The sequence below is a fragment of the Peromyscus californicus genome, unplaced genomic scaffold, assembly GCF_007827085.1.
Source record: "Peromyscus californicus insignis strain IS unplaced genomic scaffold, ASM782708v3 Scaffold_13__1_contigs__length_99412109, whole genome shotgun sequence".
Classification (NCBI taxonomy): Eukaryota; Metazoa; Chordata; class Mammalia; order Rodentia; family Cricetidae; genus Peromyscus; species Peromyscus californicus.
This window is the reverse complement of record NW_026294424.1, coordinates 93,239,547-93,265,221: the sequence shown is the minus strand read 5'-3', so window position 1 is coordinate 93,265,221 and position 25,675 is coordinate 93,239,547. Positions and strand designations below refer to the sequence as shown.

At 40.4% G+C, this 25,675-nt stretch overlaps 1 protein-coding gene across 7 annotated transcripts in view; it reads right to left on the bottom strand.

Moving 5' to 3' along the window:
• Arhgap24 (Rho GTPase activating protein 24) overlaps window positions 1-25,675 on the bottom strand; it is a 664,750-nt gene that overhangs the window by 35,191 nt on the left and 603,884 nt on the right. For 6 of the 7 annotated variants that reach the window (XM_052735536.1, XM_052735534.1, XM_052735537.1 and 3 more), the window contains one exon: window positions 14,731-14,853. In XM_052735536.1, the coding sequence (XP_052591496.1) occupies window positions 14,731-14,853 (123 nt within the window). Of the gene's footprint in view, window positions 1-6,734; window positions 7,728-14,730; window positions 14,854-25,675 lie in introns of those variants that run through there. The other variant, XM_052735538.1, reaches the window with a different exon arrangement.

Sequence of the window (25,675 nt, the reverse complement as noted above, 5' to 3'; positions counted from 1 at the left end):
CTGTAATCTATGACTGGTTACAATTCAATTTTTCTTGAATCTCCCTTGACTCCCCATAATTTTAATTTCATCTGCTGGTCCCAAGTATTCTTCTATCTCACTGAAGTTTGGTCTGAGAGTCAAGCTAGTTTCTCCACTTCTTCACACATCCAGTCCTCTCAATTTTTACCTCCACACTCCTTATGGCCACATTGGATTAGACACCATGTCGTGCATGTGTTTCTGAAGACCAGTGTTCCCAGTCCACACAAACATTGTCACAGTGTTTATAACCCACACAAACACTGCCCAGTGTTCCCAACCCACACAAACACAGTCACAGTAATTGTTCCTTGACTTCTTTCTTCTGAGGGGACAACAGCAAACATCTGTTCCCTCCAGATAGGGCACGAGCAAGAATCCAAATAACTCTTGCAGTCGCTTATAGGAGCTGAGTGGGGGGCTGCTTCCAGGACCCTGGGTGACTCTAAGGCACCTGCATCACGTAAGGCCCATGAGAAACTCATGAGAACTCATGAAAGTTGCATCCTTAAAACTATCAGCTCAACTTTCAGGCAGCTCCACCACCACCACCCATGGTCCTCTTCCCCATGAGGGCCTCAGGAGTCTTATAACATTCTTAGCTCTGAGATTTGGAAGTTTCATGAATTTCCTCAACCTTAAAAGTTCCCATTGCATCTCTGTGAGTTCGAGGCCAGCCTGGACTACAAAGCGAGTTCCAGGAAAAGCGCAAAGCCACACAGAGAAACCCTGTCTCAAAAAAACCAAACCAAAACAAACAAACAAACAAACAAAAAGTTCCCATTGCTTCTTCTGAGACTCTTTCTCCCATTCAGGAATGAGTGTTTCAGTTCATAGAAGCAGCTGAACCATGATGTTCCTTGCAGTTTTTAAATCAGGTCTTGGTGTTGTCCTGCTTCTTGCCTTCCAATGGAGTCCACTGACCAGTCTTTGTCAACGAATCCTTTCATGCAATAAACTCTCCAAAACCTGACCTCTGCCTCTTTACAGATCATTCAGTAAAAACTGTTTGCACAGTACCCATGAAGCCACTGCTTCAGATTCACTCCATTTCTAGAATTTCCTCAACTAATTACAGGTTGCTCCCTAAATCTGGCACAGCATATCTCTTCATGACATCTTTTAGTAGGTAGGCCTTGCAATGTTCAATTCACAGTTTTAGCTGGTGTTAAGTTTCTTCTTTGATTCCTTAACGTATTGATTTATTTAGATGCATGTCTGTACAAGACATTACAAGAAAATTGTGCCTCTGCAATAATAAAGTTAATTAATTAATGAGACAAGTTATTTATGATTATTTATTCTGATTTTATAAATATTAAATGGGTACAGCATCTAATATATCTTTCTAATATTTACAAAATCATATATATATATATATATATATATATATTTCTAATAGTTATTAAAGTGCATGACAGAGCTAGGGAGAGGTCATTAAGTGTCTGATGGTGGCATAAGGCATAGGACTGAGCTAGTCTCAGCTCTGGCTACTTCAAGGTCCATACAGACTTTGTCTGAAATTTGTGGACCAGAATGGTTCTGATTTCTTTTCCTTTTTTTGGTTTTCTTGAGACAGGGTTTCTCTGTGTAGCGCCTTTCCTGGAACTCACTTTGGAGACCAGGCTGGCCTCCAACTCGCAGAGATCCACTTTTTTCTGCCTCCCGAGTGCTGGGATTAAAGGCATGCGCTACCACCACCTGGCTTGATTTCAGATATTTTTATATTTGAGGATATTTGCATACATAATGAGATATTTTAGCAAAGGGTCCCAAGGTTAAACATAGAGTTCACCAATGTCTCAATACATCTTTACACATAAGCTGAGGCTCATTTTATATAGTATTTTAAATAAATTTACACTTAAGAGATTTTCACGTTATGAAAGCTCCTACTGTGGAATCATATTGCCACTAAAACGTTTCAAATTTTGGATTATTAAATTTGTGATGTTCAGTATATGCACCACCATCCCCATGGGACATATGCTGGCTCAGATCCCTGGAGCGTAAGGTCAACATGGATGAGACAAAAGTTCTCTACAAACATTTGCAGAATGGACTAAGCATGCATAAAACCAAAACATGCCATCTCCCCAATTAAACATAACAAATGAATAATTCCATGAAATGAAATGAGGTGTACTACTAATTTCTATTTAAAAAAAAACATAAAAATAAAATAGTCCTTGTTTTCTGATGAAACAGAAAGATCACACTTCCTAATTGTTGCTCCAGGTCTCTGCTATTGGTTATTGTAGAGTTTCTGTCCCATCTGGTCACCAGATCATATGCTCAGCAAAGAGGAAAAATTTTTTTCTGGTTTCTCTGCTAACTACAGCTGTGCTAGCAGACAGATCCTGGTATCATCAGGACTGTGCAAACTTTCAATAAACATTCACCCATCCTAAATGGATAAGTCAAAATAAAAGATGCCTATTTTAGTTCAGAACAAGGAAAGCTGGCTGAGGCTTCCTTCTGTCTGTCACCAACTTCCTAGTGAAAAACATAACAAAACAAAAAACCTCTCACAGGGAACAGAATGCTAACTCTAAGAGCTAAGATTCATAGCCATGAACAATCATTTTACACTTAAGAGAGTTTTGTGGTATAGAAGTTTCTACTGTGGAATCATGTTGTCACTAAAACATTTCAAATTTCGGATTTTTAAATTTGTGATGTTTAGCATATGCTGAACATGTGGTCAGAATGAGGAGAAGAAGAGGAAACAAAGACTTGGAAAAATAAGGAAAGTATTCTAGAATGAGCACCCTGACACAGTGGCCTTGGCCTCAGAAAAGAACAGCAATTAGAGACATCATCATTGACATCCAGGAATCAAGCCAGAAGATGTGCATGTTCTTCAAGGATGTTCTTCAATGAACTCTTTCTTCTATAAGCAAAAGATGCCAGGTAGCCTGTCTCGGGCCCCACATCAAACAGGGAAACATATGTGGGCTACAGATACGGGTGCATGTGATTCTGAAAATCTTTCTTCCACTCTATTTTATTAATTCAACTCTGGTGTTTTTTTGTTTTGTTTTGTTTTTTGTTTTTTGTTTTTGGTAAGTGTGCTGAATATTCTCTTAGGACCATCGAGGAGAAAACCCAATTTCATGTAAGTTAAGTCATTCTCTGCTTTCCAGATGAACTGTAAAGTCAACCTTGCATTCCCGAACACCTGAGGCTCCATACAACACTTGGTATAGTACTTATCCCAGGTTGACCTTCATGACTCCTTTATCCCTAAGGAGTCTACAAAGTCCCAACTTGAAGCACTCATTCTGTCTCTCTTCCATCCCCAGCATCGTTTGGTGGGGACTCCAAAATACCACTCATTTACTAACAACACAAGTTAAAATTATATGCGTTTGGACAACAGTATTTTGATTGGACAAGTCAACTTCCAAAAAGATGATTACAACATAAACAACATTCATTTTCTGAGGATAATTTTGGCTGTATCTCCATAAATATGAAGTCATTGTGTTTTAACTCAAATTGCTTACAGACTAACAAGAGAACAGAGAAAGCACTGTAATGCTCCGAGTGTTGTTTATAAATACCAGGCTATACACAACCACTTAGTTCACGTCATTATGAATATTAACTGAATAGACCTATCACCCTACTTTGGACAGAAATAAAGCAATAGGTGTGTACTACGTATGTGCTTCTTAAAGAGGATGTATACATATAAAGGTGCAGTACAGAGAAGCGGTTCACATAAAGCACAAGGCTGGTCATGAAGAAGTGTGAGGTGAGAGCCGTCCATGTTTTGATCAAAGAGTAAAACTTGGATGCAGGAGAGAGGATCATGGTGGAGGGCACAAAGCAAAAAAACAAGAGGTGGTATAGAATATGTATTGAGCAGGAAGGAATGGGTTAGCCTGGGAAATTGTGGGTGGGGCTATCTCTAGGTAACTAGTGGAACTGGTTAGACTGTATTGATAATTATGGAAAGTAGGATTTACCCCTGTGGGCACTACAGGCTCATAAGAAAAGTTCTGAGTTGTGGAACACAGCTAGAGAGCACATTGGAATAGAGATCAAGTAGTGTTTTATAAAAGAGACCTTGTTGTAGGAATCTGTGAAGGGTGTGACAGACAGGGAGGAGATGACTGTCATTGTGAAGAACACTGTAGGCTGAGGCAGGAAAAGTGCAAAGTCGTAAGGTGGGGCTTGAGGTACGCCAGGGCAAACCCCCAAAGTTGTAAGTGGTTATATATAATGTGCCACAGTCTGTGAATAGTCGCTGGGCAACTGGTAACTTATCTCCAAGAAAGGGACACCTTAGACTAAAATAAGGTTAAACTCTGTAGTTAAAATTTTACTTTAGTTTCTAATCACAGAGAAAATAGTTCTTAATATGAAGCTTACAGTCATGATGAAATTTCAAAGTTTAAAAATAAACAGGTTAAAACTACATTATAGTTTTCTTTTACCAACACACAAATTCAGAATACCACCATCCCCCAGCTTCCTGACCAATAGATGTGTCTTTAGTTCCTAGGTTTTGAAAAACCAGCAGGGGAAACATTTTCAGTGGCCTTAATTAGTACTTGAAAAAAAAGAAAGGAAGATGAAGGCCAGAGCAGGGCTGAAGAAAAGCCCTCGGAGAAGCCACTAGGCTGGCACGGCACAGGGCTGGCACCTGCGAACGTCCCCCACTCTACCCCTTCTTTCTGGCAGTCTTCCTAAAGCTGCTGAGACCCGATGAGTCTCTCTTTCTCATGGTCTACCCTGGGAAACAGTTAAAAAATTAATTGTGGGTCAGGCAAACAGCCGCTTCAACACTTTTGTTTCATCCAGGTGCTTTCTCAGCTTCACACACTTGGCTCACTCCTTTGCAGAGATGACAAGTGGGTGTGGGAGCAGCCCAGAAACGGGGGTACACTGTGAGAAACACTTGAGCACCAGAGTCAAAACCACAAAGCACAAAACCACACTTTTCCTAAGGTGACATAGTTTGGAGTCCAGGATTGAGAGGGGAGCCGTTCCTTTTAGCATCAAAATTTTAATAAAGACGTGCCGTCCCTACACTCCATGCTGCCATGCAGGGGTGACAGATGAGTGCAGCATACCAGCCTGGCAACAGTGCAGCTGCAGCAGCTGAGGACCTTCCTCCCTGAGCCCCACTGCAGAACTGCGGTTATGCAGCCGAGGAATCAGGCGGGAGAGGCTGCATACTCCCTCCTTGCTTCTAACAGGAAGCAGAAAGCAATGCTGTGTAAGTGGAACATCTCTCGGTCCTGGACTCAAATATAGAACATCCCGTAGACCAGTCAGACCTCGTAAGGGAAAGAGAGCAGCAGAAACAGTTACCAGGAGGTTCCTTCTGCCTGGGCCAGCCTGTGGGGGACTTTCCTTTCAGGGGCTGCCTTTCCCTTTGCATTTAAGGACAGAGAGAGGAAGGTGGGGGCCGACAGCAGGCTTGCAGTCATTCCCACACATCCACTGGAGGAGGGGAGGTAGAAAGGGTCAAAACTGTCGGAGACACATAAATAATACCCCAAATACCTCAAGTTACTTCCCAAGAGCAGGAAGCTATAAGACAAGGGACATGGCCTTCGAATAGTAATTCTAGAGCCTTTCTGGGTTTCTGTCTCTGTTACATTCTCTATCAACGATGTAATCCGGCAGTAGCCATGAGATGCTCACAGATGTTTAAAGTTTGAAAGTTAACATTGTGTGTTCCTCATTTAATTTCTTTATGGGTGAAATAGGAACCTGAGTGAACACCTTGCTGATGACCCGTGACCACGGCGATAGTCAGCAGCTCTTCATCGCTCAAAGAGAAAGACTCCAAAGGAATAATAAGTATTTCACTTTTACAAAGTTCTCACTGTATTTAATTTTCATATTTTCCCATTTTTGGTTGATTACTATGTAGGGGATTATAACAAAGAGGTGGTAGACCCCAAGCTCGGGGAGAAAGTAATGGCCCTAGATGTCATTCAACTCAGCTGCTGACTAAATCAGTAAGTTTACAATTACTCACTTTCTATTGGAAATGTCCCTCCACTCTATCACTGCCCCTTTAAAGCAAACAGATTTAAAAATACACATCAAACCTTTTTCAGAAAACATTTATTTCACTAACACCATACCCTTTAACTCCTGAGATCAATTCAATTCAGAAATGCCTTAGTTTGTATTGTTGATGATAATTAATTATATTCCCTACCTCCTGTTTGTTCTTTCCCAATAATATGCATGGAAAGTCAAGGTGATTCCTATTTCTAGGCAATGTTGAAAGGGGCTGGGGCCACCACAGAGAATCTGATTGTCACAATGTTCTCAGCAGGCTAGTGAGGCTGCACAGGGAGCCATTTGGAAAACCAAATGGGTAGGACTCAGAACAGAGATTTGTAAGGGACCTGTTTCCAGGGGTCAGGACAGGGATATTGGCTTTGGATGTGGGTAGGGCCCAGAAGAACTCTGCTCCCTCCTTTCAGATTTGCTTAGTTCCCTGTCAGTCAAGGGGATCTTTACAGGACCACCATGTTTAAGCCCACCCACCCTTCACAGACAGCAATACACAGATCAATAGGAACCTTGAAAAATCAATCTAGACGAGCAATGTCTTACACCGCGCTAAGCCCTCCGTTTCCAAACCCCCATTCTGCCGGAGCCTCACGGACCTGAAAGCTTTAGCTAACAGACGACATTCAGACATTAATTAGAAGGACATTAGGATACCAGCTACCGACCTTTCCGGAAACTAAAGCACCGTTTGATTCTTCTGTATGTAGTTTTGGGGATGAAAGGAGTTGATGCACCTGAGGGGCGTCCCCCCGAATTTCGGTCTTCAGGCATCATACAGGCCCCAAATTGTGAGACCCGCCAGGGCTTCCTTAAAACCTGCCTCTGTGTGGAAGCCCACAGGCACTCCTCCTCATGTTTGTTTATGTGTCAAGTCTGAAGTGCTGATCCCTGAACTCCAGGGTTTTGATCATCCAAGTACCGAGTTAAGGTACCCTCTCATTTACTCCTTTTTTTGTAAGAAACAAAACAAATTATACCCCTTCTTTTTCTTTTGCCTATTTCAGGGGCTTTTGAGGATTTTTATTGTTGTTGATGCTGTTGTTGTTTGTTTGTTTTAAGTTTCTGCAGACATTCCAAAATGTCACAGGAAAAGAATTGCAACCAGCAAGCTGCGACTACCTTCACGCGGCAGGAATTGTTTCGTTTTGTTTATTAAGAACTGTCTTCTCAGCTGGACAGAAAGTCCTCTGGAAAGGTCAGCAAACAGCCCTGTGCATAGGGGACGAGGAACAATGACCAAAAGGCCTCTCGGGAGTACTTCAGGACAGTCCTGGATGGCTCCTTTCATCTGAGAGAAAAGGGAAGAAATCCTTGGCACCTTCTCCAGAGCGCATTCCAGTGCACGACAATTCCTCGCAAAGGACTCCCCAGTTCCTTTTATGGTGCCCCTCAGCCTTTGATGCTCTCTGCAGGCGTCTGCCTTGCCCCTGCTGTCTTCCAGCTCCCCATGGAGTCGCCACGTCAGAAGAGTCCGGTGCCCATTCTAGGAGTCTCCTTGGCTGTTCCGAGGCAGCTCTGCAGGGAGCTCTCCTCCCCCTCCTGCTCCGGTTCCCTTTTCTCAATGAGAGCTGGGCGGGAGCTGGCAGGGCTGCTGCGCCGCCGCCGCCGAGTCACAGCTGTGGCTGCTGCCGCCTCCAGTGCCCGCTGGTCAGATGAAGCAGGTGCAGAGGCATCATGAGGGGAAGGAGGGAGGATGCCTTGTGCCCTGTGAAGCCCCTTGAATTTTTTTTTTTTTTTTGGCTCTGCCCTGACCTCACAACTCTCACAACTGACTCAGCACCTTCTCTGCTGCCTGGTTCAGCCCCTACACCACACAGTACCAAATCATCCCTGGGGGCGCGGAGAAGGTGAGGGGATGTTTCTGCATGCTCATCCTCACATTTATTCTCTTCCCACACAAGATGTACACGTTTCCCCATCCAGATCTTGTGTGGTTAAATCTATTTGTGGATGCTAATGTAAAATGCATATCCTCAAGTCACTTTACATTATCTATACGTTTTTATGTGTCTATAAAAGTTATTTAATTTTGGTAGCAATGAGTCTGCAGGTATAACCGCAAAAACAAATCAACTCATGCAAGATGTGAATACATCCACTTCTCTGGTTGGGTCTGACCAGCAGCTCCTGCAAGCTTTTGCTCCTCACCCGTGTCCTCCAATGCTTTCAGTCCTGTTCACTGAATAATTTACTCACTGGCTTAATCATTCATCCACCCGGCTGCTCCCTAAGCAGATCTGGAATGCTGGTGCCTTAACCCTAGCTGACCCCGCGGCCTCTCATTCCACCCCCCACCCCAGCCCTCCAGCAGGGGCGTCCCCTAACTCTGAGTTGTATGAGGAAGGTGCCCTCCACAGCAGCATCGTTTGCCGGGTGTGGTTTTGCCTTCTGTGACACAGCCAGGGAGATGAAGCATGTGTGTTCACTCTGGGTGACTGAAAGCCACCAAGCGGGGTAGGTGCTCACTTGAAAGTCTCATAGGCCACCTCCATGAACACTGCCTCAAAATCAGCTGGAACAAAAATTCAGTTTACAGAACAAGCAGGGGGCTGAAGAGATGGCTCTGGTTAAGAGTGCATGCTGCTCTTGCTGGACACTTTACAACACCTTGTAGATTCAGCTTTAGAGTCATCTGGTGCCTCTGAGCTCTGAAAACCTGAACTCAGTGTATGTGTATATATGTATATATTATGTATATGTGTGTATGGGCAACCCTACATATAAATAATTTAAAATAAAATTAAAAACAAACAAGAAGGAGATAAGTAAAACTAAACAAATAACTAAAAACTAAGCTAAACATTTCCAAACTTTACACTTTAAGAACCCAATTTTGTGGTTTACTTTGTTTTTATTAAATTTTTTTTGAGAATTTCATTTATGAGTACTATTTTTATATCATTTTCACTTCTCTCCACTCCAGCTCCTGTGTTCTACTCCCATTCCCTCTCAGATTATTGATGTTTCTTCTTTAATTATTACTGGTATATACTCACACACTCACACACACCACATGTACAGGCCCTCATACTCACATACACACACACTCATTCTCCCCAACAGGCCCACACACTCACATAAACTACACCCCCCACAGGCCCACACACTCACACTCAAACACACATACACATACAGTCCTATACATTCACACTCCTCACACACACAGATGCCTACACACTTTCACACATACACTCACATAACACCAACATATACACAGGCCCACACATTCACTCACACACACACACACACACACACACACACACTTACACACAAATACACACTCACAGGCCCACACACTCACACACACACACACACACACACACACACACACACACACACACACACACGTATTCTCCTGGTTTACTTTAAAGCAGACACTGTTTGCTTCCCCACACTGTTGATGGAACTGGTCAGGGAGCTTTAAACACATAGCCCAGCTTGGGAAATCTAGATTCCATACTTATGTTTACTTTCTCAGCTAAGCTGTGAGTCTGATTTGCACTCCAGTTGGTCTGCTTTACCTAGCTGAATAGTTGTAAAATGATTGGCTTCATTTGACGAAGAGTCCTATACTTCCTCCTTCCTTCTCAGTTTTTAATTGCTAGGAGAGTGAGGTGCCAGAAAAGCTTCTCAGGTGTTCAACACATTCGAATCAATGGCCATTATGGGAACATCGGAGAGGGAAGATAAGTGCCTCATGAGGAACTTCAACTTTCTAAAATTACACATTTGTAACTCCCACAGGGAGGGGCCAGATCGTTATACATACATTTAAAATGTATGCAAAGGTGGCGTGCAGCGGAGGGCGGGGGGCAGGCAATATACCACCTCTTTCGAGTTCTTTACACATGGCCCCCAATCAATGACCACAGAATGACAGAATGTCTGGTGATGGAAAGGAAGGCAAGAAATATGTTTTGGATTAATATGCTCTGGGGTCCCCAGAAAATACAGGAAAGGAAATGTGTTCTCTTGTGAGAGGGAACTATGGCAACCCAGGGGTCACTAACAGCTTTACTGATATGCAGCCCAAGCATTGTAGACCACACATTTAAACTATACAAATCAGTGATGTTTAGTACATGTTGTGTGTACAGCCATGTTTTTATCTTCTCAAAAAGACACTATATACCTGTTAGCTCTCACTCACCCTCCAGCCCTCCATCCCAGCTCAGGGCATCAATTTTACGTCTCATCGGTGACCTACTTACGCTTTTCTATGTACAGAGTCACATAACAAATGACCTGTGGGGCCTGCCTTCCTTCACTCAGCATAATGTCAAGACTCATTCAAGTTGTAGAGTGAACTAGTCCTGCGTTCCTTTCTTGTGGGGAGCAATGATCCAGTCTACAGCTGCCCGGTCTTGTGTCACGGAACAAAGGAGACACATTCTAAGAAGTGGTTTGTCAGTCAATGTTATCAACCCATAATGTATACTTAAATAAAGATGGCTATGATATGATGATTGTGTGGACCCCCACTGTGTAATGTGGCCTGCCAGTTACTGAAGCATTTTGGTACAAGTGCATGACCACTCACAAACTTATGTATTCACACAAGGATGGGTTGCTTCTTCATATATATAAATATATATATTTAATTTCCTGATGTCAATTCAGATATTTTTAAAAGTCTAGAAAAACTATTTTAACTATAATGATTATATGTTAAAATTTTTGTTCAGTATATTTTCAATATCTATTATCAATAAAGCATGAACCTGTGTTTACCACAGTAGAAGTACCAGACAATATTATTATGCTATCAATCAGATGAAGAAATGAATTTTACTTGTGCTTCGGGACTTGCCAATTACCCACATACTCCAGGTCTCAGTGGCCAGACACACAGAATCTAAGTAGAGCTAAAAATGACTTTAAAATAACCTAAATAACAAAAAAAAAAAAAACCTTATTTTTACTGCACTGTTAAGTGGAACTTCAAAACATAAAATAAATAACATTTTAGTCATATAAATTTATTGTTTACACCTCAAATTTAGAATGAATATTCTTCAAAATGCAGTCCATAATCATAGAATTAGTGTATGCATTTGAAATGTGGGCTCAAGAGTGACAACTGTATTCTATCAAAGATGTCAGTCTGTCTGGTTCTCTACACTTCATTAACTATACAGTTTTATTAATTAATACTAAGGAAGCATTAAATATTTTATGAAAGTTAAATAAATTTTGTAGCTAGAGTTTTCCTGCCTGATCCACAGTCAGGACAAATCTCTCTCACCTGCCAGTCCCACAGCCGCTCAGACCCGCCCGACCAAGTAAACACAGAGACTTATATTGACTACAAACTGTATGGCTGTTGCAGGCTTCTTGCTAACTGTTCTTACAGCTTCAATTAATCCATTTCCATTAATCTATACCTTGCCACATGGCTTGTGGCTTACCGGCATCTTCACATGCTGTTTGTCATCTTGGTGGCTGGCAATGTCTCTCTGCCTCAGCCTTCCACTTCCCAGCTTTATTCTCCTCCTTGTCCCGCCTATACTTCCTGCCTAGCCACTGGCCAATCAGTGATTTATTTATTGACCAATCAGAGCAACACATTTGCCATACAGAACATCCCACAGCAAAGTATTTTTAAAGTGTATCTTATAGTTCCTTAAAATTAAAAAAGGAGAACCTGAGAAACTCATTCTTTGAGGCATTGTTTTTTTTTGTGAACAGTTTATGCTAATATAAATATTATATATATATACATATATATATGCTAATATATCTAAAGATATATATTCTAAAGATATATATATCTTTAGAAATGAGTTTTCAACAGCAAAAACAGACAGCCTACAGGGTGGGAGAAGATCTCTGACAGGTAAGTTTTACACAAGGGATCAATATCTAGAATACATAAAGAACTTCAAAACCTAAACACCACCAAGCGCCCATCACTAATTTTCATAAGTGTACATTTATATGGAGTAAGTGTAGGTAGAGGTCAGGAAACTAAAGAGGAGCCCACGGGATGGGAATAAAGCCCATGGGGTGGGAAAAAAGCCCATGGGGTGGGAATAAAGCCCATGGGGTGGGAATAAAGCCCATAGGGTGAGAATAAAGCTCATGGGGTAGGAATAAAGACCATGGGATGGGAACAAAGCCCATGAGATGAGAATAAAGACCATGGGATGGGAGCAAAGCCCATGGGATGGGCTTAAAGGTTGTGGTTGGGAGTGTGGTGGGTGTGGAGGCTCAGAGAGTAGATGGTGGAACACTGGGGATAGAAGTGGACAATGGTAATGGGCACTAGGGAGATGAGGGAGAGTGAAGCCTGGGAGAAGAATCAACCAAATCTAAAAGCCTATGAAAAGGCCATAAGGAAATATGTTCTATGTATGCTAATTAAAAAACAAATAAAATAAAAATAAAACATGTTATCAAATTTATTCATTCATTCAAAATAGATAAACTTGAACCATGTATTTATAAAATCATTGTTGGGGGTGCTCAAGATTGGAGTACAGAACTTGCTATACAAGCATGAAGACCTGAGTTAAGATGCTCAGAGCCCTTGTAAAAGGCCTGTGTGGCTGTATGCACCTGTAACATCAGTGCTGGGATGAGGTAGATCCCAAGGCTCATGGGCCAGCCAGCTTAGCTGAAATGGTGAATTCCAGGTTCAGTGAGAGGCCCTGTCTCAAAAAGTAACACTGGGGGTGATAAATGAAGACACCCAATGTCCACCTCTGACCTCCACCTTTGCACACTTGGTGTGCACCAGCACACACATGTACATACATATGCAAGCTTTAACATGCATAAATTATGTAAGATAGTAAATAGCTGGAGTATCCTTTTCAGGCTCACAGATTTGGAGATTGATGGACAGTTACCATTTCTGTTGGGAACATTTCTGACAATTCTGGGCTGGCGGGAATCTCTGTGCCCACCAATTTTACCCATTTTTCTTGAGAAGACAGATGGAAGAGAAGGAAGGGGAGGGAGCATGTACACAATTGATGTAATCGCTCTAAGAAATGTTCCCCTAAGCTGATATTAAGGCTCCCACTGAACTTGGGGGCCTTGGCAATCTGATTTCAGAAGAGAGGAAGCAAGAGGAGTTTTGAGACACCACAATTTCTTGGTGCCCACAGATCTCCAGGCCAGAAAGTTCCAGCAAACTGGAACCAATTATGTGTATATTTCTCATGTATGCCACAGGGAATCCTGCATGAGGGAAGTCTCCCTTGTGGATCTACAAATATTTTAGACAGTCTTCCATCATTTTAGCTGATGAACAGGGTGGGTAAATGCACTATCACACAAGCTAAGACTATGAGAGTCCAAGCCTGTACTATGATTCAGCCATCATCCTGGGGAACCAGCTGTAAGTCAGAGCATTACCAGGCCACACTGGGATGAGTGGTCACCACACACCTGATGGAAGACACTGCTAAAGAGCAGACATTTTAGAGGTGTATGTCAGTAATCTGGTAAGATACCCACGTCTTCAGAAAAAAATCTTTACTATGCGGCCTTGCCTCCCTTCCTTTGTTTCTGTTCTGGGGTTCAAACCCAGGCCCTCATGAATGTTAAACACACAGAATCTACTACTGAGATACCCTCAAAGCTCAATATTTATCAAAATTTAATTAACTTCACATTATAAACTGTTTTGGAAATTATTTGAGTACATGAAGAGGTCAGTCAACCTAAAAGAAATCTGATACATTAATAGAAAAGAATTATTTTTGTGAGTTCAATGTGCTGTCAATCCACAAAGAAAGAATGTAAAACATGGGAATTATACTTGGCTTACTAAATTTGAATTTGAGTGAATAAAACTGATTTTTAACTGCATTACAATTAACATAATTCATTTTAACAAACATTATCATACCTCATTGGAAATACATTTGGTGGTATACAAACACTTTTATTAGTCTTTTGAAGGTTTCATTAATGAAATAGTTCTTTAAATAACATTTCTGTTTATGTTATTCCGGATCCTATTTCTTAAAGGATAAAATTCCCACCTTCAATTTCTTCCTCTTTTCATTCTTTTCTATTCTTAACATCTTTTAGCTTATTTTCTGCATATTGCATTTCAACATTGTTTTGCTTGGGCTGTATTAAAACAATATCTAATTTGTTACATTTATTTAATCTAAACCACATCAGTTTTCATCAAAAAATTGTGGCATTCCTTTTGATGCTACCAAGCTTCTGGGGGCTTTCTGGGGGAGCCCCTTTCAAATATATTGTTTTATTCCTTTTTTTAGACCCAGGCATTCTAGTGAACTTTTGTAGTGTATGTCCTATAAGTCATTTTTGTCAGTTTCATAGGAGGTAACTATTTCTTTTATTCATTTCGAAATTAGTATATATAAGGTAATAAGATTCATTTTTGGCTTTTTCATAGACTCTAATCACTTATTGTTAGTCAAAAATAAGAAAGAAGAAACAAAGTTATTCTGTTTTAGAATTCAATATATTCCCAGAAGTTTGGTTAGTAATGACACATGATGTGGATTAAGCCTCCGGGAGTTATTCAGATATGCATCTGCCCACAGTGTTGAATAATTTACTATTTATGTTAGCATTCACCCATTTGGACACAGGAGCTGACTGCGCTGACCGCTGGGGGAAGGGATGAAATTGCTTCGTCTACCTTCTGCTTCTCTGTGACTAAAATCTGCTCACCTCCTCCAAAAGGTCCCCATATGACTCGGCGGATGGACTTCACCCAGTCTTCCATGTCATTCTGGGTGCTCGCCATGAGGAGGTAGCTCTCATGATTCGCTGTCATCCGATCTCGTTCACCTCCTGCAAAAGCATGAGAACATTCAGTGGACAGTTCAGCCAGTGAGGGCTGATTCCTCCCCATCGGCCTCCAGGGCTCCCCAGAAACAAGGGCTGGGCCTCCTGCAGGCGGCCCTGCATCCTAGTGAATGAACTGGAAATATTTACCTCAGTTGCTGGAGGACCTGCGGTGAAGATTGCCGCTTTAAAAGGAAAGGCTCTTATGTTTCCAGGAGAAAGCTAGAGAACAAATGCCATTCCCTAAACAATGCCCCGGGTTTTCTGTCCTAGCAACAACCCATAGGCCTGCAGTAACTCATAATCCAATCCATTCACAGAGCTGCTGAATAGGGAGAAACGGGACAGACAATGGGAAAGAAGGAAAGGGTGGCACAGTGGTCCACAGAGTGCTTGGAGTTTCATCAGAAGCAGTGAACTCTGCTGAGTTCGCACCCAGCCGGCTGTAGGTCCATCAGGATGGGAAGGACCAATCAGTTAATGCATAGGACCCACAGCTCCACCACTTCGCCCCTGCTGGACAAGGACAACTCAGTCCTCCAGGTCACAATTTAAGGAGTGGGGGAGGGGACTGGTTGCATGCCTGGTCTGCCACAAAAGCCGAAGCATGTCAAATGACCCTGACACCTGAGTAGGAACTTTCGCAAGCATGTCAAATGACCCTGACACCTGAGTAGGAACTTTCGCAAGCCCTCAGTGCAGAAGTTGGGCTGCGCCTCTTTTATTTCCCCACCCATTCTCTGGAAATCTTTACAGTCTCTAATATCAGGCTTGAAGAACTAAATTCTAAAGCACACAATTCAATCCCTGAGAAATCCTATAGGGTACTTCAATTTTCGTGGAACGCAATTTTCAGGTGTGTAGAGAAAAAGTGACCATGTCTGACCCCGGACCAGATGGAGATCTCTGGGATGGAAAGATGCTTCTCTAGCATCCTTAGCTACACTAGTTAGTGTTGTCACCTGGAGGGCTTCAGGCTTGGGTTGTGATTCATAATGCTCATGAGTGAATAGCTTAAAAAGTGGGTAGCATTTCACCGAGTTCTGGTGGTTAATGTTATACTAACTGTTCAAGTGCTCCATAGCTATCAGTATTTAATTTTCATTGACCTTTCTAAACTTGTAGCCTCTGGATCAATAATTCACATTCAAGTGCTTTATTTGGTTAGTTCATTGTTTGTAAGTAGACTAGAATACTTCTTGGAAGGGCTTATAGGCTTCAATTACAAAAGACACCACCCTCCTGTACCCTCTCACACCCCATTCTAATTCACACATAGCTTTGAAAGGTGAAGTTTAGGCATCTGAAGTCCTGTGAATAGAGCAGAAGCTGAAGTCAACCAGCTGAGTGACTCCATTGGTCTTTCCTGTCTCATACAACTAACTGGATTAACATGTGCTAAACGGACATTAAACGGGTTTCCTAGTACCAACATACTTCTTAAATAAACAAGAAGAGTTGATTTTTGTGAGGTTAAACTGAAAAGTATATAAAAACACTGGACTACAAAACTCGAAACTATATGTAGTTACTGCATTCCACGTGACTGCCTTTCACAGGGGAGACAGCCTAGCTAGTACATGCTTGAGCAATTGTTCAACAGTAACAAGGGCTATTCTTTGAACCATTATCTCCCATTAATAACACTATCCATAGAATGCACACTTAAACTACATAATACACATGCATGTAAACATAGCACGCTTCAGCATGCACATGCACATGCACACTCATATCACATACAATACAAATGCCAGAAATAAACTAGATGGCAAGATAATGCTTCAAATGGCATGGCACAGTACTAAGAATCTGTTTTACATTCTGATCCATTTATACCACTGTCTGGAGCCAACAAATTAGCATTTTGAAATCAGAATATTTTAATTATTGTCTTTGCCTGAAGGATGCTTAGTAAATCAGATAGCAATTTCCTGCTGTGTCACCCTCAGCCCGGGCAGAGACAGCGCGAGTGAGGGAGCGAGCGAGCGAGCGAGCGAGGGACACCCACTGCAGAGCCCTTCTGCCTAGAAGCAGAGGGAGAGGCGGCTGATAAACAACTGGCCATTATTCCCGACTTTTCATTTGATTCTTTATCTCTGCTAAGGGTGCTGTGTGTCTGACCTTGAATCTCATTTAGACTGCCAATCACAGCTGTGAGATTCCACGCCTGAGTTCCACCCACAGATACAGATCTTGATTCCTCAGAGCATTGGCAAAGAAAAAGAATGGCTTAGAACAGGCTTCGCCAGGAGTCTTGGTGAAAGCAACACACTTCTTTACTAAAAATGTGAACAAGTAATTATATAAAGAATGTACTATCCAGTATTCATATTTTCTGAAGTTTCAGTTATTTGCTGATGCCTAAAAAAAAATTACATGAAAATTCCAGGAATTAACAAATCATGAAATTCAAAGAATTTACTACAGTATATCACTGTAAATTTTCTCCTTATTGCTGATCATCTTTTACTGTACCTGTGGCATGAACCTTAGTTTAGGTATGTATGTATAGGAAACATACGAGGGATTCCAGGCAGCTACTATGGGTCTGGGGTCATACCCACGGGGGATAGGGAAGGATCAGCTCCTGAAAGCTACCAAAGGGATCCCCTCCTAAGGACAGGTGACAGTGACTACAGATGCCTTCTGCTTAAGTATACATGGCCCCTCAGCTCCAAGCCACCTGTCGTGCATTGCAACGAAAGGACTCCAAGCACAACTTAGCAGACGTTTTATGCCATAAATGAATAAATATATAATGTAAACCTCGACCCACACAGGTGAAGTTTCACTTTGGTCTTCTCTCTGATGGGACCCAATGTTTCATGTAATCGTTTAAGAAACAAAAATTATTTCAAGAGGTGAAATTTAAAAAACAACATTGAGTTTTAATTGTCACGAGAGAATTTGGTCATGACCTTAAATTCATAATTAATATGTGGATGCATATATCTGTGTGCACCTTACACCATACTGCGTGGCACTCAAACGATACACATTCTCCATTCTTCAGTTTTGCTTGGATCACTCAGGGTTGAGTTTTTGAAAACCTCCTCTAAACATACGCCGGGCAATCTGCATGCATATTAAGGACATGACTTCTGGATGGCAGCTCCTGTTGGCAGTAACGCTTGCTGCAAGTGCTACACTTCAAAGTTTGGTGATTTTACAGGAGCTAAGTAGGTCACATCATCCCACTGGATTTGCTCATATGTAACACAAAGTATTTGTACATTTCACTGAGATCTGCAAATTGCATTTGTTCATTTTACTCTTCTCAGAGAGAAATAGATTCTCCAAAGTAAATTAAATACTTGATCTGATCACCTTTTGTACAATTATGTGTTATAGCCACAGCAGCCCATATATATGATTGCAGTCAAGGGCTTGCAATTGGGACTTTCTTGATGACAAAGGGTATCTGCTGCCATTATAGCCCCATTGAATGGAAAGTTCCAAAATCAGTCATGATTGCTTTCTACTTTAAATGTGACCCAAAAGGCCGAAGGTGTGGTTGCTGGCCTGTAGCACTATTAGGAGGAGCTAGAACCAATCTGAGGCAGAACCTAGTGGGAGGAAGTTCAGCCATTGAATAGATACCTGTGAGTGATGGGTTGTTGTGCCTATTCATCTCTTGTTCAAATTCCACTGAGCATGTGCTATGTGCACCCCACCATGATGCTCAGCTTTACTAGAGGCCCAAAGGGATGGGACCATGTGAGCATGGCTTGGACCCTTCAAAACCAGGAGGAAAAAAACGAACAACATTCCTTCATATAAATTGTCTGTTTCACTAAAGTAACAAAAAGCTAGCTAAACCTACACACAAAGTTTTTTTTTTTTTTTTTTTTTCATTTTCCCTTAGAGGAAAACAATTATAAGTTGCTATTACAATTGTAAACTAAAAGGTAAAACAGTTTCTCAGAAAAGATGTATTTATATGCAAACAAGCTCTAGTTTCTCTCTAGTAAACAAACATAAAGATTTGTAGCAGGCTTTCTTTTGGGCCACCAACCAGGTCCCAAATCATGACACGAGACTTATTATTAGTTATGAATGCTCAGTCTTATGCTTGTCCTATGCTAGCTTATATGCTATGCTTATACTAGCTCTTACAACTTAAATTAACCTGTTTCTCTTCATCTACATTTTGCCTTGGGGCTTTTTACCTTTCTTTCATTCTATATGTCCTACTCTATGTCTGTCTGCCTGGTGGCCACCTGGCTGGCCCAGGGCATCTCCCTCTCTTTCTCCCTTGTTCTCCTCTCTCTCTCTCTCTCTCTCTCTCTCTCTCTCTCTCTCTCTCTCTCTCTCTCTTTCTCTCTCTCATTCTCTTGAGCCTAGATTCCTCCCCCTACTTATTCTCTCTGCCTGCCAGCCTTGCCTATCCCTCTACTGTCTAGCTATTGACCATTCAGCTTCTTATTAGACCAGTTAGAAGCCTTAGGCAGGCAAGGTAAAACAGCAACACATCTTTACATAATTAAACAAATGCAGCATAAACAAGTGTAACACATCTTTACATAAAGCAATATTCTGCAACATAAACAAATGTAACATAACTTTAATGTTAAAAAGTTAAAGTAATATTCTACAACAAAGATTGGCAGTGACTTCATTGTTCAAATTTTTAAAATGATTTGCTCAAAGTGGACTGTAGCCAATGAAGTCATGGTACAGACCTGAGGACATTTCAGTGAATGCTTTCAATGCCCTTAATAACTTCAAGGGTGAAATGTTTCCTCATTCCTAATTGCAAACAGGGCCAAAGGCAGATAATTACTCATTTTGTTAGCATGTGTAAAGAAGATATGTCAATGCCCAAAGACTTATTTTCACTCATCAAGTGGAAAGATTTTTAAAAAACAAACAAATAAACAAACAAACAAAAAAACCACATGAATTTCTACAAGATCTAGTTTTTAGGTCTTTGCCTATGATGGGTTGTGAGGTTGAAATCATTGCTGAAGCATAGCAGTGGAAAATCACAAAGAGAATCACGTGACTTTCATTTTAGGGAGAATGATACTCAGAAAAAACTAGAATTATACAACATGTGACCAACAAACTCAGAGAGCATCTGTGGGTTTTCAGCCTTTTAACATATAACAACAGGATGTGATGAGACAACATTACTTCATGGGGGAAGGCTGAGGGAGGAGCATTTGACCCCCTTTCTCTATTTTAATTACTTTTACATTAGCTCTCATGTGAAATACATTATCACCTAAAAAATAAGAGTTTTGTTATGTCTTATTAATTATTTCTAAGTATTTCTTTCTCAAGTGTTAATTTTAAAGACACTATAATGTCAGAATTTCAATGAATTTTCTCAACAGGAACTTTGCTCAACTCTATACTAAGATTTTGAATATTTAAAAACATTCCTTAAGCAAGAAAATGAGAATTTATTAAGGGTTTTATAAACAAAAAATTGCACAACTCTACAGTAGTATTTTTGAATATTTTAAGCCTCTAAAATGAAATGAGATCAATTAAAGACCCAGTAACAGTAAAGACATTGCTTTTATAATTAATATATACAACAAGCAGGCTACTGAAATATTATTTTGTATTTTAGTTCTATTAATCTTAGATTTCTGTTTCCTAAGATTTTTATTATAGTGATGCCTTACATATTTTATACCCTCCAGAAAGCTCTAATATATTAGTAGAAAGAGACCACTCTCTATAGTCTATCAAGCTTACATTTAAGCTATGAATAGCTATAATGAATATTTGTTATCTTACTGCTCATTAGTTGGTATTTACTAATTAAAGTTGATATTTCTAAATGACTTGGGAGAGTCTCTCTACTTGAATGCATATATATGTATTGTAATATATATATATTACATATATATATATATATATATATATATATATATATATGAAACGTCTATGCAATTCAATTCCTCAAAATTTACTAAAAAGTGTTAAACAATAAAAGACTGAATGGGGCTGGAGAGATGGCTCAACAGTTAAGAGTAGTGGGTTCTATTTGCAGGACTCACACAGCAGCTTATAACCATTTGTAACTCCAAAGCAATGGATCTGATGTCCTTTGCTGGCACTAGACCAGCACATGGTACACAGATATACATGCAGACAAAACACTCATATACAATAATAATAATAATAATAATAATAATAATAATAATAATAATAATAAATAAAGGTACTGGCTCTATTCAACTGGAAATGCAACAATGTGCTTGAAAAGAAGTAGTAAAAAGTAAGAATTGCAGCATGGAGCCCAGACCCTGGGTTCAGGCAGTCACTTGTTTCCTAATTCTGAAATCTACTGTCTTCAGCTGGGGTAATGGGACATCCTCACAGGGCCACTGTGCACCAACTGAAGAAATATGACTTCAAACACACCAAGACTGTTGGGAGATAGGTTGTTCTGCTGTCTTATTATGTGCTTGTAGGATATTTTCCACCTAAACTTCTCTCAAATTTATTATTTTAAATTGAATCTTTTTTTTTTTCTTTTTTTTTTTTTTTGGTTTTTTGAGACAGAGTTTCTCTGCGTAGCTTTTTCCTGGAACTCACTCTGTAGCCCAGGCTGGCCTCGAACTCACAGAGATCTGCCTGGCTCTGCCTCCCAAGTGCTGGGATTAAAGGCATGTGCCACCACTGCCTGGCTATTTGAATCCTTTTAAATGCAAGAAAATAGCTTATTTTTAGAAAATATTCTGAATATGATTGTAAAGTAAATTCATCTAATAAGAAAACAAATAATGATTTATCTTTCAAGCTAATGTTTATTTCCATTTTTGTGTTTTTAAAAATAGTCATGATGCATTTATCCTATTAGTTTTGATGTGTTTGATTTTATTGTTCTGAGACTGTGTGTCTCTGTATATATAAGCAGTACAAGTTGGTCTTGAATGTATGATCCTCCTGCCTCAGCTCCCTGAATACTAGGATTATAAGCAAACACTACCATAAACAGCAAAAATAATTTACTTTAAAATGATTAGTTTTAAAACTTTAAAATTTCAAGTAAGCACAATTTAGATTTCCAATGATTTTCAGATTTCTCAGATTCATTCTTCTGAAAAGCACAAAATGTGCTTAGCACGTTAATGTCAACTATGGTGATATTTTATTTGTATTAAAATGTTATTTGTATGTTAATAAATAAAGTTGCCCGGGGGTCACAGCTATTAGCAAGCCATAGGAAAGCAGGGCGGTGGTGGCGTACGCTTGTAATTCCAGCACTTGGTAGGCAGAGCTGAGTAAGTCTCTGTGTGTTCAGGGATACAACCAGTATTGGATACACATGCCTTTAATCTTAATACCAATCATGGAAAACCTGGAGGTCTATACAGACAGGCCGTGACGAGGCGGTCATGTGTTTGGGTTTACAACCAAGGAGAAGGCAGGACAGGAACTCTATATAAAGACTGTAACACAGGGGTAGCTCTGGTTCGGAGAGGTAGGACCACCGCAGGAGGAAGGGTAAGGTTTTAGCTCTTAGCTCTGACCTCTTGGCTTTCTTCTTTGCATTGGTTTGTGTTTCTTATTTAAGAAGAAGGTTGGTTACATCTACAGCCAACAATGACAAAATTAACTGTATTTCAGTTACCTGCTACCCAGACTGCACTGGAAGTCAGTAAGATCTCAATTCTAGCCCAGCAGGGCTTTTGGCTTCCTCTGTTGTCCGAGAGTTAGCATCTGTCACTTACGTCCAGAAGTGAATTAAATTCTTGTGGTTGAAAGAGCTAAGAAGTAAAGGTCCTGCATGTTTTATGATCCTTCCAGGTGATTCTGATGCATCAAGAGGTTGGAGAACTCCCACTGTAGGAGGATTTGCTGTCACTGGCCAAGATTTAAAATGTAAGACTCTCGTCTTTCCACCACAGGCCTCCTGTGAGCTTGCATCCGCGTATTCTCTCAGTGTTGGTCCTTTAAGCAGAAAGCCCTGAGCTTTAAGGCTAAGGATCATATAACGTATCTGATTGCTTATTTGCATTGTAAATGATTAACACTACAACCAGTTTTGTAAGGACATGTCATTTAAGTTAATATTAGTGAGTCTGGCAGTTTTGTGAACCTCATACATTAAAGATAACTTATTTTATCAAAGGGAAAGTTAAGACATTTCTTTTTTGCATTTGAATACAGATTCATTATTCCACTATCCCTTATGCCCTGAGTTTGATAAGTTAAATTGTGAATTGAATTTGGAGAGAGATACTGTGTTTGAAGATCTAGATGAAATGCTCAAGCACATTAAAAAAAAATCTCTCATGCTCTTTCCCTCTTATTGTTTTGGAATATTACAGATTTGCAAGGCTAATAGTAAAGTCAGTTGGCAACTTATTTACAGTTTGCAAATTTTCTTCATATCCCTTGATCTGGTTTTGAAAATAATCCTGGGAGGTGGGGCAGAACATCCCTCCATCTATCAAGCACATCCTTGAAAAACCTGCTGCCATTACCATCAGCGTTCTGGGTCCTGAGGATACAGGGTAAACACAACAGAAGCCAGAGCTCGTGGTCAGCGTTCGGACTGAATATACTGACTTGGAAGTCACCAATGTAATGCTGTCTAGAGAACAGGTTATATGAGATCAATAGGGGAGACCAACACTAGAACAGAGAAACTTTATAGAGGACATGTAGAGATCATTGGAGAGTTTAAGGTACAGATCACCAGGTTAGGCAATGTGGAGATCATTGACAACCAGATAAGAGCTACTTCAGTGTATGAGGTCAGTCTGAACCAACAAAATACCTCTTACAGGAATGTGTTCATTAACTTGTGGAGGAGAAAAAGAGAAACACCCAGTATAAGCAAACCTTCCAGAATTTCAATGTAGAACAGAACAGAGAAATGAGCACTCTGCTGTGGGATGGTCTGTATGTCAAATGTGAAGATGCCGGTAAGCCACGAGCCATGTGGCAAGGTATAGATTAATAGAAATGGATTAATTTAAGCTGTAAGAACAGTTAGCAAGAAGCCTGCCACGGCCATACAGTTTGTAACCAATATAAGTCTCTGTGTTTACTTGATCGGGTTTGAGCGGCTGTGGGACTGGCAGGTGAGAGAGATTTGTCCTGACTGTGGGCCAGGCAGGAAAACTCTAGCAACAGCGCTCTCCTCTCTCCTCTCTCCTCTCTTCTCTCTCTCTCTCTCTCTCTCTCTCTCTCTCTCTCTCTCTCTCTCTCTCTCTCTCTCTCTCTCTCTCTCTGTGTGTGTGTGTGTGTGTGTGTGTGTGTGTGTGTGTGTGTGTGTGTGTGTTGGGGGGATGCAAGGCCTGTAAAACGGGAAATATTACAGAAAGCTTATTACTTATAAGAATTATTCACAGGGCTGAAGAGATGGTTGAGCAGTTAAGAGCACACAATGCCCTTCCAGAAGGCCTGATGGGTTCCCAGCACCCACATCAGGTACCCGCATCAAAACTGCCTGTAGCTCCAGATCCCACCATCTGACACCCTCTTCAGGCCTCCACAAGCATCTACACAGACACACAGACACACAGACACACAGACACGCACACTACACACACATGAATATGCACACATTATACACACATTCACAAACACACATACACATGCACACACACACATGTACTTAAAATAAAATAAATTTGAAGAATTCACTGGAAAAGTTATTAGCTGGGAGAAAGGAAGCTTTAAGACATCCATAGTTCCTTAAAGCTATGTTAAAATTTTCTCATTTTTCTTCACAGTCCCTAAAAAGGACTGAAAGTTAATATGATTCATTTTTCCTCAAAGTTTTGATTTTAAATTATATAATATTTATAGAGAAATATAAATGGAAGAAAAGATTTTAAATTCATAAATAATTTATAAGACAAATTTTAATTGTTTACTTAAATATAATTTTTCATATTATTCATTAAGATATTTTCACCGATTTAATTTAATTGGAACAATTTTCTTCATCTCTTAATTTTAATTGCCTAGATGCTAATTATTCAGTTTTACACAGCAGCAATTTTACAGAGTGTGTTTGGGTATACATAAAGTAACTGATATAAAACCAAATATTATCATAGATTCTCCAAATCTGATCATTCTATCCAACAGATGACTAGTGATTATGATCGTATGCAATTAACGGCATGCTGTAAAACTTCAGTTTTAGTTTTATTCTTTCATGAGGCTGGACGACCCATGACATTACACTTTGCCTCCCACCATTTTTGTCTGGCCCTCTGAAGTCCTGGAACTCCAGAGTGTATAAGTGGGAGAGGCAGATGTAGATGAACTTCAGGACTCTGGGATTTCCATGAAGGCACAGGGCTTCACAGAGCACACACCTCTTGCTGAGGATGTCTGATTCTCCAGTGGACAAGGGTGGTTCAGGTTTACCACTCCCATTATTGAGAACACATGAATATGCCTTTTTTAATGTACTTGATATGAACAGAGTACAACTTATAATTTCATAAAAGTAAGCTGTTTTCCCATAGAAATGTTGAGAAGAATCTATGTTCACTGATGATTTTCACCTTATACCAGGAGTTAAGGGTCTTATCCAATTATTCCACTCTAAGAGACAAACAAATGCAAAGGTCTAGAAAGTCATTTCTTGAACTGACTTGACTATACATGTTTCCATGAGGGTGCTAGTGTATGCCTGCTTCCTAGCACCAGCTCTCTTTTTCTGTTCTTAAGTAATGTTAAGCATGCACATGGATACAGACCTGAAGTTCTGTAGAGCCCCAATAATATTTTGATATAGACTGGACTGTACCAATAGAATTTTATACTTAGAAAATTACAACTAATGTTGAACATTTGAAGAGAATCATCACAAAGCTAAAAAGTCTTAAAGTATTTC